Genomic DNA, 13,031 nt, shown 5'->3' with positions numbered 1-13,031 from the left:
CTTCCTTCCTTCCTTCCTTCCTTCCTTCCTTCCTTCCTTCCTTCCTTTTAAACAAGTAAGCAAATAAGCTCTGTAATGTTTTCCACATGCTGTGCTACTGTAGTGATAGGCAACAGTTTTGGCCAACATGGAATAATGTATTTCAGATTGCCTAGAAGACGGCTATGTTGGAAAGAATGAGCGGTTTTATTTTTCCGTTTGGTCATCTTCAGAGTTTGCTTGTATCCTAGCATGCACTTTCTGATCTTCATAACAAACTGGAGACTAGAGTTGACACAGCCTAGAGACATTCTCATCCTCTTCACGGTCACCACTGTTCTGCCTGAAGTGCAGGACAGCCCCCAACCAAGAGTAACTGCCCAGCGCTGGAGAGATGGCTCAGAGGTTAAGATCACTGGCTGCTCTTCCGGAGGCCCTGAGTTCAATTCCCAGCAACTACGTGGTGGCTCATATCCATCTGTAATTGAATCTGATACCCTCTTCTAGTGTGTCTGAAGACAGCTACAGTGTACTCACATACATCAAATAAATATTTTAAAAAAAAAAAAAGAGCAGCTGCCCAGATGGTTGAGACTGAGAAAGCTTGTTTTCATTTTTTCTTTCTTTCTTTTTGTTTTGTTTTGAATTAGGGTCTCTCTATGTAACCCTGGTTGTCCTGGAACTTGTTATATAGGCCAGGCTGGCCTCAAACTCACAGAGATCTGCTGGCCTCTACCTCCTAGGTGCTAGTACTAAAGGCATGCATCACCACCACATCTGGCCTGTGTTTTCTTTTTTGAGACTGGGTCTTGTTTCCTTAACAGAAACAATCCTACCTCAGTTTCCCAAGAAGCTAGGAACAGAGGTGAGCACCACTGGGCCCAGTTTGGGTGATTAATTTGTATCTAGAATTGTTAAGTGCAACTTAGGTCTTTATTCTTATGATTTGTTTGTCTGTTTTTGAGACAGGGTCCCACTATGTATCCCTGGCTAACCTCAAGCTCACTGAGATCTCCCTGCGTCTACCTCCCTGGAATAAAGACCACATGTCATGACTGGGTTTTTTTTTTTTTTTCACTCAGGCTGGCCTCAAATTCACAATCCTCCTAAGCCTTTTATTCTTTATTTATTTATTTTAGATTTATTTTATGTGCACAAGTGTTTTGCCTGTATGTCTGTGTCCTACATGCATGCCTGGTGCCTATGGAGGCCAGAAGAGGGCATCAGATGCCTCACAACTGGAGTTCAGACAGTTGTGAGCTGCCAAGTGGGCACTGAGAATTGAATCTGGATCCTCTAGAAGAGCAGCCAGTGCTCTTAACTGCTGAGCCACCTCTCTGACCCTGTGTGAGCTTTCTGAGTCCTAGGATTACAGGCAGGACCCACCAGAGTCAGGAGACCATGTTCTCAAGAAGAAAGGGTCTCCTTACTACTGTTCCCTGCTCCCTTTCCTTGTTCCTTCCACACACAACGTAAATATGAAGGTGAAACTGTTTCAACGACTGTCCTGGAAGCAAAGCACAGGTCTGGGTCAAAGGCTGCAAAATAGCAAGGGAGAAAGAACTTAGGTCTCTGGTGAATGGATATCCATAATTCAGGACAGGTGTGGAGGTTCATGCCTATAATAGCAGCTCTTGGGAGGCTGAGACAGGATGACTGCCATGAGTCTGGGGCTAGCTTGGGATGCACATGAGTACCAGGCCAGCCAGGAACACATAAACAACTGCCTCAAATAAAATAAACACAAGAGAAAAAAGAATCCACCATCATTGCCATCATTCATCCCTGGATAGCCTACTTGGTCCATCCTCCTCTCAGTTTTGACTGCATTTCCTTCAGCCAAGGTCTCTCACTAAATCTGTCACTCACAGTTTTTGGATAATCTGGCTAGCCACCAAGCCCCAGCTGTCCTGGCATCACATTGCTACCCTCCCACTCCCAGCATGGGAGTTATGGGCACACTTTTCACATGGTGCTAGATTCTGAACTCAGGTCTTCATGCTTGCTCTTGTTACTAAATACTCTTGCCCACTGAACCATATCTCCAGCTGTGACTCACAAGCGCGCGCGCGCGCACACACATACACACACACACACACACACACACACACCTTAATACAAGTCTCCTATGTAGCCCAGACTGGCTCCAATCTTCCTATGTAGCTAGGATGACTTTGAACTTCTGATCCTCCTTATTTTGGTGTGTGTGTGTGTGTGTATGTGTGTGATCCTAAGAACTGATATCACAACATGAATATCACAGAGCCTGATTTATGCAGTGCTGTGGACTAAACCCAGGGCTTTGTGCACACTATACAAGTACTCTGTTAACTAAGATGTATCACCAGCCCTAAACCTGTGTGTGTGTGTGTCACACACACACACACACACACACAGACAGACAGACAGACAGGGTTTTACTATGTAGCCCTTTCTGTCCTGGAACTCGCTACATAGACCAAGCTAGCCTCGAACTCGGAGATCTGTCTCTCCAGTGCTGGCATTTTAAGGCGTGCGCCACTATGTCTGGCCCTAAATTTCTTAATCCAGTATTATTCTAGTTTCTCCAGGCTAAGCATCCTTCATCTTAAAATCTAAAATCTGAAACTTTGTTTCTTTCAGACAAGGTCTTACTATGTAGCCAATACTGGCCTAAAGCATATGGGAATCCTTCTGCCTCAGCTACCTGAGTGCTAGAATTATAGGCATATACCAGTGTATCTAGCTTAAAATCTGAATTTTTTTTGAGTCTGCACATAATGCCACATATGGGAATTCCACACCTAACCACCAATGCACACCTTTGATCTCAGCAGTTGGGTGGCGGTGGCAGAGGCAGGTGGATTTCTGTGAGTTCAAGGCCAGCCTGGTCTACCAAACAAATACTAGGACAGCTAGAGTTGTACGGAGAGCCCTACCTCATCTCAAAAAAGGCAGGAGCACTAAAAATATTTTGTAAAATTACCTTCAGGCTATATGTATAAGGTATGTTTAGATTTAGGTTTCATCCCCAAGATATCTCAGTAAATATATGCAAATATTCCTAAATGAGACAAAATCTAAAGCAAGCATATGCATTACATATGAGAGGCATTCAGTTTGTACATTATGATACCAGAATGGAAACTTTGATTAACTGAGGAGGCTCAGTTTTGCAGAAGTAAAATTATCCATGTCAGAACATATAGGTACCAGGATGTTAACAAGCCAGCCAGGAATTCAGGTCTCCCTGACTCCAAAGTCTTCTCACCATTCCTCAAGGGCAAGTCACTGCACTAGTGCTAGTAAACTACACGGCAGATCAGAAGACGCTTTACCTGGAGCTGGGTGTTGAGGTCATCTTTCTGTCCCATAAGCTCTTCATATTCAGCCTGACAATGCTGTAACTCAGATGCCAATTCAGTGGTCTGTTCCCGAAGCATATTCAGTTCTTGTGTCTTTGCTGTCTGGATCTAGAGAAGGTGGTAATGGTAGGCAAAGGAATTGCAGGGAGCCCTAAGGCCCAGGAACCCCTGGACCTCCCAGTTCCGGGTAGACAGAGAAGTATGAAGGAAGGAAGAAAGACAGAAAGTTTAAAACGGAAAAGCAGGAAGAGGAGTGAAACATTCGTGTAGTAAAATACTATGCAGTGATCAAAGAAGCCATGTAACATATGGGTAAAGCTCACAGACATAGAGGTACCAGGAAGCAGGCAAGGACAGAGGAGCATCAATTCCATGTATATGAAGTTAAAGAACAGGTAAATGAATCTATATTGTTAAAGGTCAGAATACTGGTTACTTCCAGGGATATGCTAACTGGAAGGGTAAAGGAATCTTCTAACATACTGAAAGATGTTCTGTATCTGGTTCTGGAAGGTAACTATACAGAATTATAAAGGAACATGGATAGACACATTAGATTTACTGAGTGCACACTTAAGATTATTATATTTCATGCATTTTATCATAGAGAAGTGTGAATGCCAGAAAGGCAGTAGTAGATGGAGAAGAAGGCTAGACGGCAACAGAAAGGAGGAACAAAAACAGAGGCCACAAAAGGGGAAAGAGTCCAGATGACCCTGGCCAGACGTGGACCAAAAGCAAGAGAGATAAAGGAAACAGGGAGAGATCAGCAAGGGCTCCCAGGTATCCTGTACCTGCTCCAGAGCAGCCAAGCTAGTCCTTAAGGCATTGTTCTCAGCCAATAGCCCTTCCACTTGTTCCTGCGCATCTGCACTCTGGCTGGACACCTGGCCCCACCCCCACGACAGGTGAGAGCAGGTCCAGAACAGAGGGACAGGACCTACCCGCAGCCAAGAAAGAAAGGAGACAGACACACAGACACAGACCAGGACTAGGAAGAGCAAGACCCCCTGGGCCATGCTTGCCTGTAAGATACCAACTCGGCCTGCTCGCCACCCTCAATCCCAGCTCCCAAGCCCACCAAGTACAACATACCTGATCTTGGAGGGCCTGCAGTGCTGCTGCATGCTCCAGACGCTCCCCCTGCCACTGATCTCTTAGCTCTGCCAAGCTCTGTGGGAACACAGATGTCAGGTAACCCCTTTCCAGACCTCACCCTTCCCTGAGTGGACAGAGCTCTCAAACACATTCCCTCCCTCTTTCTCAGCCTTCAAGCATCTTGGACACATGTAAGTTCCTGAATCTAACTTCTGAGGGGCTCATACTTATCCAGATTCTAGCTTGAGAACACTGGGAGTTTCAGTCCCCAGGGACAGTAACTTTACCCAACTCCAGAACCTAACCTCCAGGAGCTGTTGATATCCTGGAGTTGTTGATATCTTGATATGCTTAACCCTAATGGCCCAAGCTCAAGAGCTTCAGATCACACAGACACCTAGCCCCACAGATCCTAGAGACCTCAAACTCACAACCTCAGCTTCCAGCTCTTTTGTATACATATTTTTAAGTGTTGTTTGTTTATTTTTATTTATATAAGTGCACTATAGCTGTCTTCAGACACACACCAGAAGAGAGCATCAGATCCCCATTACAGATGGTTGTGAGCCACCATGTGGTTGCTTGGGAATTGAACTCAAGACCTCTGGAAGACCAGTCAGTGCTCTTAACCGCTGAGCCATCTCTCCAGCCCCGAGTTTCCAGCTCTTGAAGAAGCTTCAGACCGACCCATCACCACCACCGCTGTGGTTTCCCATCACAGGAAATCTTTAGACCTAGATCACCAACAGCTCCTGAGGTTTTCATCCAGAATTGGTCCTGGCTCTCACACTGCAGTTTTCTAGGGTCCCTGCACCACATTCTCCATTCTGAGAAACCTCAGACTTGTCTCCTCTCAGGTAAAACCCAGAGGCTACCCAAGGACCTCAAGGCTACCCATCTCACATGAACAACTCACTTCCTAAACATCAGAACCAGTCCCTCAACTGTACTCTGCCTCCAGCCCCAATAGCCCCATACTTGAAAGTCAACTGTCTACTCAACCCTCATGTCTTTGACCCCTAAGAGTCTCAAATGTACTGATATCCCAACTTTTTAATTTTCTTTTTTGAAACAGGGTCTCATCATATGTCTCTGGCTAGCCTCAAACTCACAGAGATTCACCTGCCTTGCTTCCTAAGCACTGGGACTAAAGGCATGCACCACCACTGCCCAGCTGATATTACAGCTTTTAAAGGTTTCAGCATCACCAGACACGCTCGCTCGCGCTCACTCTCTCTCTCTCTCTCTCTCTCGCTCGCTCTCTCTCTCTCTCCTCTCCTCCCCCCTCTCTCTCTTCCTTTCCCTTTCTCTCTCTCTCTCTCTCTCTCTCTCTCTCTCTCTCTCTCTCTCTCTTTCTTTCTTTCTTTCTTTCCCTCTCCTGAGACAGGGTTTCTCTGTGTAACAACCCTGGCTGTCCTGGAACTTGCTCTGTAGACCAGGCTGGCCTTGAACTCACAGAGCTCTGCCTCGTGAGTGCTGGGATTAAAGGCATGTACCACCACTGCCTGCCTGCATCACTCAGTTTCTAATGGGAAAGTTCCACAGGTACATTTACCCTAATTCCTGATCCCAGGCCCCAGCGAGAGTTCTGATTCATACAAACTTGTGGTCCACAACCAGAGTCCCTAGAGTCCCACTTTAGGAATCCCTGCTTCATGTAAACTCCCATCCCAACTCCTAAGGCTCTTGGGTTCCTGAGTTGCTATTTTTCTAGCTTCTAGAGAGCTTACTCATACTTTTCAGGTTGCTATATCTCCAACTCTCAGACATCCCAATCAATGTCTAAAGACCTCATACTTCCCCCAACTGCCAGCCCTGGTTCTCCACTCAGGGGATCTTGAAAACCAGCCCCATCACCTGATTGGCAGCCTCAAGTTCCTGCTGTAGTTTTTGGGTGTGAGCCAACTGGGCTTTCAGATCAGCTTCCTTCCGCTGTTGTAATTCTTCAATTTTGTTTCTAGGGGTGACAAGGATAGGGGATAGGGTACATTAGGCATGGCTAGAAGCCCACTCTCCCATCTCTACCCCTTTGGTCTTTGGTTAGTTTGCCTGGGCATGGTCCCTGTTTTTCTGCTACTGACAGCCCCAGTAGTTACCTGCTGTCATTAAATAGTGTTTCCTTCTCTGTCTGCAGACGGCAAAAACTGGGCACAGAAAGACAAGACACAGATAGGTCATTTCTCCAAGCCAACCCTCTCTCTCTAGGGCCCCCAAAAACCCTGGAAAAGAAAAGTATACCTTTCCTGTTTCTTCTTCAGTTTCTCAGAGAGCTGAGGGAGAAAGAGAAAGGAGTACCGACAAATAATAACAGTAAGAATAATGACAAAATAAAATAAATAATAACAACATTTATAGAGACTTCATACTGAGTCCTTCCTACAAGTCAGGTTTTACTTATATTCTTGCAGAATTCTTAGGACATCCTTGAGAACTGAAAACTATGATTTTACAAAAGGGTAAACTGAGTCTCAGAAGGGTTAAGCAATTTGATGGCTCAGTTGTCAGCAGCAGGTACACCATCTCCAACTACCTCCCTTGGATTCCAAAGGCCATTATTTACGCTCCCAAAGCAGTGCCAAAGGCCACATTACAGAATGGCTAGGCTGAGAGACCTGGAAAGTAGGATCCTGATTTGTTGTCTCAGCACTGGGCCCCCAGGTTCTAAAAGCATTCTTATATAGATGACTTGGCAACACTTTGAGGCAACAGAAGGGATGGGGCCTGCCATGCACAAGGTAGAATGGGACCACATTAGCTTATTCAACAATGAATGTAACTGAGATTTGTGAGCCTCTGTTTCACACATGATCAAATTGAAGCTCTGAGGAGGCACAATGCTCCTCTGCTGTCAGGAGAAAGCCAGGCAGCGGCAAACCCCACCTTAGCAAGTTCCTCCTGTAGTCTGGAGGTTTCAGCTTGCTTTGAGCTCTGCGGATGGTAGGGGGGGAAGATAAGGGATGGAGTTGTTATCAGCAAGGACGGAGGAAGAAGGCCTCTAATTTTGCCTGTCCCACCTCCCTTTAGCCCATGAGATGGTGATGTCACAGACATCTCCATGGGCCCACAGGCAGGAGGTAAGGCATCTGCTGGCTCCCAGCATCCCAGTCCCGAGAGACCCAGATTTACCTCTAAGCCCTGTAGCTGTTCCCAGAGCAACTTTTTTTCTTCTCGTTCCATTTCCCATTTCAGCTCCACTTCTGCCAATGGCATGGGAGTCAGGGGACTGGGGAGTACATCTCCTGGGGGATCCCCTTGGCCCTCACTGACAGCAGAGGGCCTCACGGCCTCTTTCCCATAGCGTTCCTGCAGTGCTGTTGAGTGGAACAAGATCGTTTGATGAATGACATCATCTCTGAAGTCCCTTGCCACATCTCAAATACAGGGAGAACTATATCCTTCAGCCTCTCAGGTAGCACAGGACCCTGCCCCAAAGGAAGCCTCATTCAAGCCTGTCATAAATAATTCTTAAGACCCACCACCTCAAAAATCCTATCTACCATGTTCCATACCATATTTACATATATAACCTAATTCCTACTCATATTGGACCTGGCCTGATCATGGAAGCATCACCCACTAACACAGAAGCCCTAGCTACTCACAGAAGGCCATGTGTCAGGCCCTTCTTACATTCTCCCAAGCTGCCTTTCTGCTTTCATCCCAGACCCTATTTACAATCTGGGCTCAGAATCTCCCCAGTGTCCTAGGTCTGCTTAGTCAGCATCTGCATTTCCTTTTCAACATTCATTCTGCTAGTCTCTAACATTTGCTGTGCACCCAGACACTGAACTAATGCAGAATGAAACCACTTAATTGTTCCATCTTCCTGGCATAAACATTCTGGTGTACTGTGTAGATGAGCAAGTTTAGATCTGGAGAGGTAAAATGCTCTCCAAAATCCAAAATCATACACTAGTTCAGGTAAAGCCAAGTCTCCCTCTGAAATTTCTTCTCTCTCCTATAAGAGGACTATACCCATCCTGGCTCCACTCAAGGCCTGAGGGCTCTATATTTCTGGAAGGCCTCCATGTACCTGCCATGTTCTTCTGCAAGGCTGTGTTCTCTGCCTGCAGCCTCAGCAGCTCCCCATCCACATGTGGTCCAGCTGTTCCAGTACTCCCTTCCTTGAGTTGCCGGTTTTCCAGCTCCAGCTTCTCCAGCTGGCTGCACAGCTGAGCAGGGGGAGAGAGATGACAGAGACATAGCAAATGAGAACAATATCCACCAAAACTCAAACAGCATTTGGCCGCTCAGTGGAGAATTCATTAAATTCCCACAAGCACTTGATAATGTGGTTGCCTTTACACTTTGTGGATAAAGACACAGAGACATGGCGATACTGATCAACTTCCAATTTACACATACGTTAAGTAACAAAGTCAAAAGAAAAGAGAAAAGAAAAGAGAAAAGAAAAGGGTGGGAATACTGAGAACAACCTTCTCTTTGCTAAGTCCCAACCTCTCAGATGCAAAGATCTGAGGCTACAGAAGCTGTTACCACCATGGACAGCCCCATTGGTATACATACACTCCCTCCATCTGTGGAAAAACAGCCTAGACCTCTGGATGCATGGACAGCTCCTGTTCGACCCAGGCATCACAGACAGCTTGCAAGACATTTCCAGAGTAAACACATCTTACAGTTCTTATAGTTCTGGTCTTTAGCTTTGAAGAGGTACACCACGGTTAAAACAATGGTTTCATAAGACCTGTCTTTACTCTCACATCAGACTACTGAGGCCCACAAGGAAAAATATTTTATTGCCTCGGATGTAGCATCATTTCTTTCAACCATTTTTTCACCTGACTGGCTTCGCTGCATCCTTTACTGCTATGTCATCTTTAACATAGTATTAGCCAATGCAAAAAAAAAAAAAAATCCAGTATTTTACCACAGCACTCTCTGTCCACTCCTTCCTGATCAAATATCAATCCCAATTAAACTTTATTTTTTGATGTGTTTTATATTTTTTTTTATTTTATATGTTTCGGGGGACGTTGCTTTTTTAAGACAGAATCTCACCATGTAGCCCTGGCTTGTATTGAACTCAAAACCCTCTCACCTCAGTCTTTGAAATGCTGGGATGCACCATCACCATGCCTGGCTAAAATTTGTTTTGTAGTATGGAATCACAAAACAGAGCCTAAAACTAGATTCCAAAGACATGAGTTCCTACTTAACCAGCTGGGTGATCTGGGGACAAATTACTCCATCTCCCTGGGGCTCAGTTTTCTTCATCTATTAAAAAGGGATACTAAATTATAATACATAATTGTATTGTAAGAATTAAATGAATAACGTAGAACAATTCAAATAGGAATAGAAGAAATAGCATTAGTAAACTAGCGCCATTATTATCTCTCCTGATCCCACCCTAAAAACATGTGTTCTACTGGCCAGTTTGTTGTCAACTTCACCTAAGCTAGGGTTATCTGGGAAGAGAAAACCTCATCAGCCTATATCAACATGGCACGCAGTTGAGTCTATTAGACATTTTCTTGATTTTTTTTTTAAGATTTACTTATTTAAAAGAGTGCACTGTCTTCAGACATACCAGAAGAGGGCATCGGATCCCATTACAGATGGTTGTGAGTCACCATGTGGTAGCTGGGAATTGAACTCAGGACTTCTGGAAGAGCAGTCAGTGCTCTTAACTGCTGAGTCATCTCTCCAGCCCTCAATTTTCCTAATTAATGATTGATATGGGAGGGCTCAGGCCACTGTGAGTGGTACCACCCCTGGGCTGATGGATAATGGTGAAATACTCAAGCAGGCTGAGTGATCCACAGAGAATAAGGTAATAAGCAGGGCTCCTCCATAGACTCTGCTTCAGTTCCTGCCTCCAGTTCCTGCCTTGGCGTCCCTAAATGGGACTGTGAATTGTTGGCCAGAAAAACTCTTTCCTCCCCTTTTGCTTTAGGCCAGCATTTTATTACAGCAATTGAAAGTAAACTGTAACAGTAAGTTACCCACGAGTTAGGACTATTCTGTGTAGCTCACAACCTTATTTCCAGAACACAGAATATATAGCAGGTCCCTTTATCTGTCATAGAAACAACTGAGCTGATGAAATATCTTGGCAGGCTCTAGAATCAGGCCGTCCAGTAAGTACCATCGGGAGCGAGAGGAATGGGGGGGGGATTATGCTGGAACCCAGAGTGATGCAGAAAATCACTGCCAGTAGTTATAAGAGCACCAGAAAGCTCAGGGGACTGAGGAGAAAGCTTCATACCAGAAGGTATTAATTAAAAAAACAGTAGGGTTAGATCTAGAGGTCAGAATAACTCTGTAAAATAGTGGAGTGGACCAACAGAGAAAAGTCAAAGTAAGGAGATCAGAAAGCTACAGAAGCAGAGTAGCTGAGAGGTGGTAGAACGGAGGCAGGCTAAAACCTCAGAATGAATACAAACATCCCATACTAAGCAAGCACTCTTCCACTGAGCGACAGTCCACATTCTTTGAAATAAAACTCCTCCCTCTCATTTACCTTCTTTTGTTCTTCCCATCCACTGTATATCTATATCTATATATCTATATCAATATTGATATTGATAACAATATAGATAGATATATTTAGGATGTGGCAGAGTGATAGAATGCACATTTAGCATACAGGGTTCCTGGGTTGGATGGTCATCGCCATAAACAAGTCAAGACATAGTTTAGAGGGAAAATAAACTAGTGAGATAATGTCGTTAGTAAACACTTGCATAGCTGATCCTATGTAGGAGGCTTTAAGTGACTTACATACGTTTACCAACTGAATCCTCACAAAAGCCTGGTACACCAGGTACTTCTAGCATTACCATTTCCATTTTAAACATTTGGGAACCAAGTAACAGGAGGCTCTGTGACACGTTTAAAGTTTTAGTTAGTAAAATGTACGGCCAAGATCCTCATCTAGGCCTTCTGGCTCCAGAGTCCCTACTTAGAATTACTGATCATTAAATGACCTCTCCTGGCATTGTAAGTGCTTAAAGATTGTTTTCTGTTGTATTTTGGTTTGAGCTTCTCTTTAAATCTTTTTTTTTCTCTATTTTTTGATTTGTCATGTAGCCCAGTGTGGCCTGGAACTCACTATGAATGAGGATGAATGACCTTCAACTTCTGATTCCTCTGCCTCTAAAGCCCAAGTGCTAAGATAATAGGCATGCGCACTGCTGTGGCTCAAACCTAGGACTGCATTCCTATGACTCAGGCACTCCAACAATTAAAGCCGCATCCCAAGCCCTCGTGTGGCTTGCTGTTATTGTTATTTTCGACAATTTCTTATTGTATACATGCATCACGATCACATTGCTCTTCTTTTGATTTTTAGGGCAGTATGGTCCCATCAGGTGAGGCCTCAGAACTAACATTCTTTTTTTTCTTTTTTGGGTTTTTTTTTTTTTTTTGAGACAGGGTTTCTCTGTGTAGCTCTGGCTGTCCTGGAACTCACTCTGTAGACCAGGCTGGCCTCGAACTCAGAAATCCGCCTGCTTCTGCCTCCCAAGTGCTGGGATTAAAGGCGTGCGCCACCACCGCCCGGCCACATTCTTTTTTTCTACAACACCTTTCTCCTTAAACTGAAAACTCACAAACTGATCAACTATGGATACAGAAGACTACTATGAGAATAAAACACAAGCCTTCCAACTGCCCAGAAGGGTTAGAAATAGCCAGGATATTAAAATCAGTAAGGGGATAGAGTTAGCCAATCCAGGATGAATTACCTGGAAGAAGTGGAACCCCAGATTCATGGCAGATGAAGGAAAGAAAAAGAAAATGGAAGCAATTCAAACACTTTTCCATTGTTTGTAAAGCAATGAGAACTTCCATTTAAGTAAAGCAATAAGAACTTTACTTAAAGCCCCAGGATACACTGGGGCTCCATAGCACCAGCCCAAAACTATACAAATGGAGACTTGAACTAAATAAAAGAAGTGACTTAGGAACCAAATAAACTCAGGGCTCAAAGGACCTAACTCCATGAACATGTTTGGCCCCACCTGTCAATTTACTGCCCCCAGCAATAGTCTAAGTCCTGTTTCAGCACCATGGACAGTGTTCAGCGGCGGACCCTGTCCACCCTCTTCTGCTCAGCTTTCGCCTAGGTAGCTCTTACACACACATACACAGATGCATCATTCCCATTCCCCCCCCCCACCTCAGCTATCCCGGGCACCAGCACCTTGCTGAACTCGGCCATAAGTGTACTGTTCTGCAAACGGAAGTCCTCTTCCTGGCTGTGCAGCTTTGCCTGCAGCATCTCATTTTCACTCAGCAGTACCTCCACTTCCTGCAGTGGCAGACACGGGCCAGGACTCCAACAGGGGTAGAAAGGATGGGGAGGTAGGTAAAGAAGGAGAGAGAAGGAAATAATGGCATTGGGTAGGAAGCATATAGGATAGAAAGAATGGGGTGATATATAAGAAGAGAGACATACAGGGAAAGAGAGGGGGTAAAAGAGACATGGGGAAATAGGGAACAGGAAAGAGAAAAGGCAAGAAGACAAGAACAGAGAGGTATCAACAGGTAAAAGAATATAGCAGAAAGGAAAGAAAAAAGGGAAATAGAGGAATGGGAGAAAGAGAAATGAGAAGTCAGAGGGGGAAACAAGGAAAGAGAACC

At 44.8% G+C, this 13,031-nt stretch overlaps 1 protein-coding gene across 8 annotated transcripts in view; it reads right to left on the bottom strand.

Annotated features, from left to right (window-relative positions):
- The window catches only part of Gripap1 (GRIP1 associated protein 1), a 29,241-nt gene that overhangs the window by 11,635 nt on the left and 4,575 nt on the right, over positions 1-13,031 (bottom strand). For 4 of the 8 annotated variants that reach the window (XM_028770772.1, XM_028770771.1, XM_028770776.1 and 1 more), the window contains exons 5-14: positions 12,592-12,699; positions 8,455-8,593; positions 7,548-7,732; positions 7,302-7,349; positions 6,660-6,691; positions 6,518-6,565; positions 6,279-6,378; positions 4,419-4,496; positions 4,118-4,210; positions 3,297-3,431 (exon numbers count right to left, since the gene is read on the bottom strand). In XM_028770772.1, the coding sequence (XP_028626605.1) occupies positions 3,297-3,431; positions 4,118-4,210; positions 4,419-4,496; positions 6,279-6,378; positions 6,518-6,565; positions 6,660-6,691; positions 7,302-7,349; positions 7,548-7,732; positions 8,455-8,593; positions 12,592-12,699 (966 nt within the window). The remainder of the gene's footprint in view (positions 1-3,296; positions 3,432-4,117; positions 4,211-4,418; positions 4,497-6,278; positions 6,379-6,517; positions 6,566-6,659; positions 6,692-7,301; positions 7,350-7,547; positions 7,733-8,454; positions 8,594-12,591; positions 12,700-13,031) is intronic. The other 4 variants (XM_028770773.1, XM_028770770.1, XM_028770774.1 and 1 more) reach the window with 3 other exon arrangements.

The sequence above is a fragment of the Grammomys surdaster genome, unplaced genomic scaffold (genome assembly GCF_004785775.1).
Source record: "Grammomys surdaster isolate TR1022 unplaced genomic scaffold, NIH_TR_1.0 204, whole genome shotgun sequence".
Lineage (NCBI taxonomy): Eukaryota > Metazoa > Chordata > Mammalia > Rodentia > Muridae > Grammomys > Grammomys surdaster.
The sequence above is the reverse complement of the archived record's forward strand: the minus strand, read 5'-3'. Positions and strand labels throughout refer to the sequence as shown.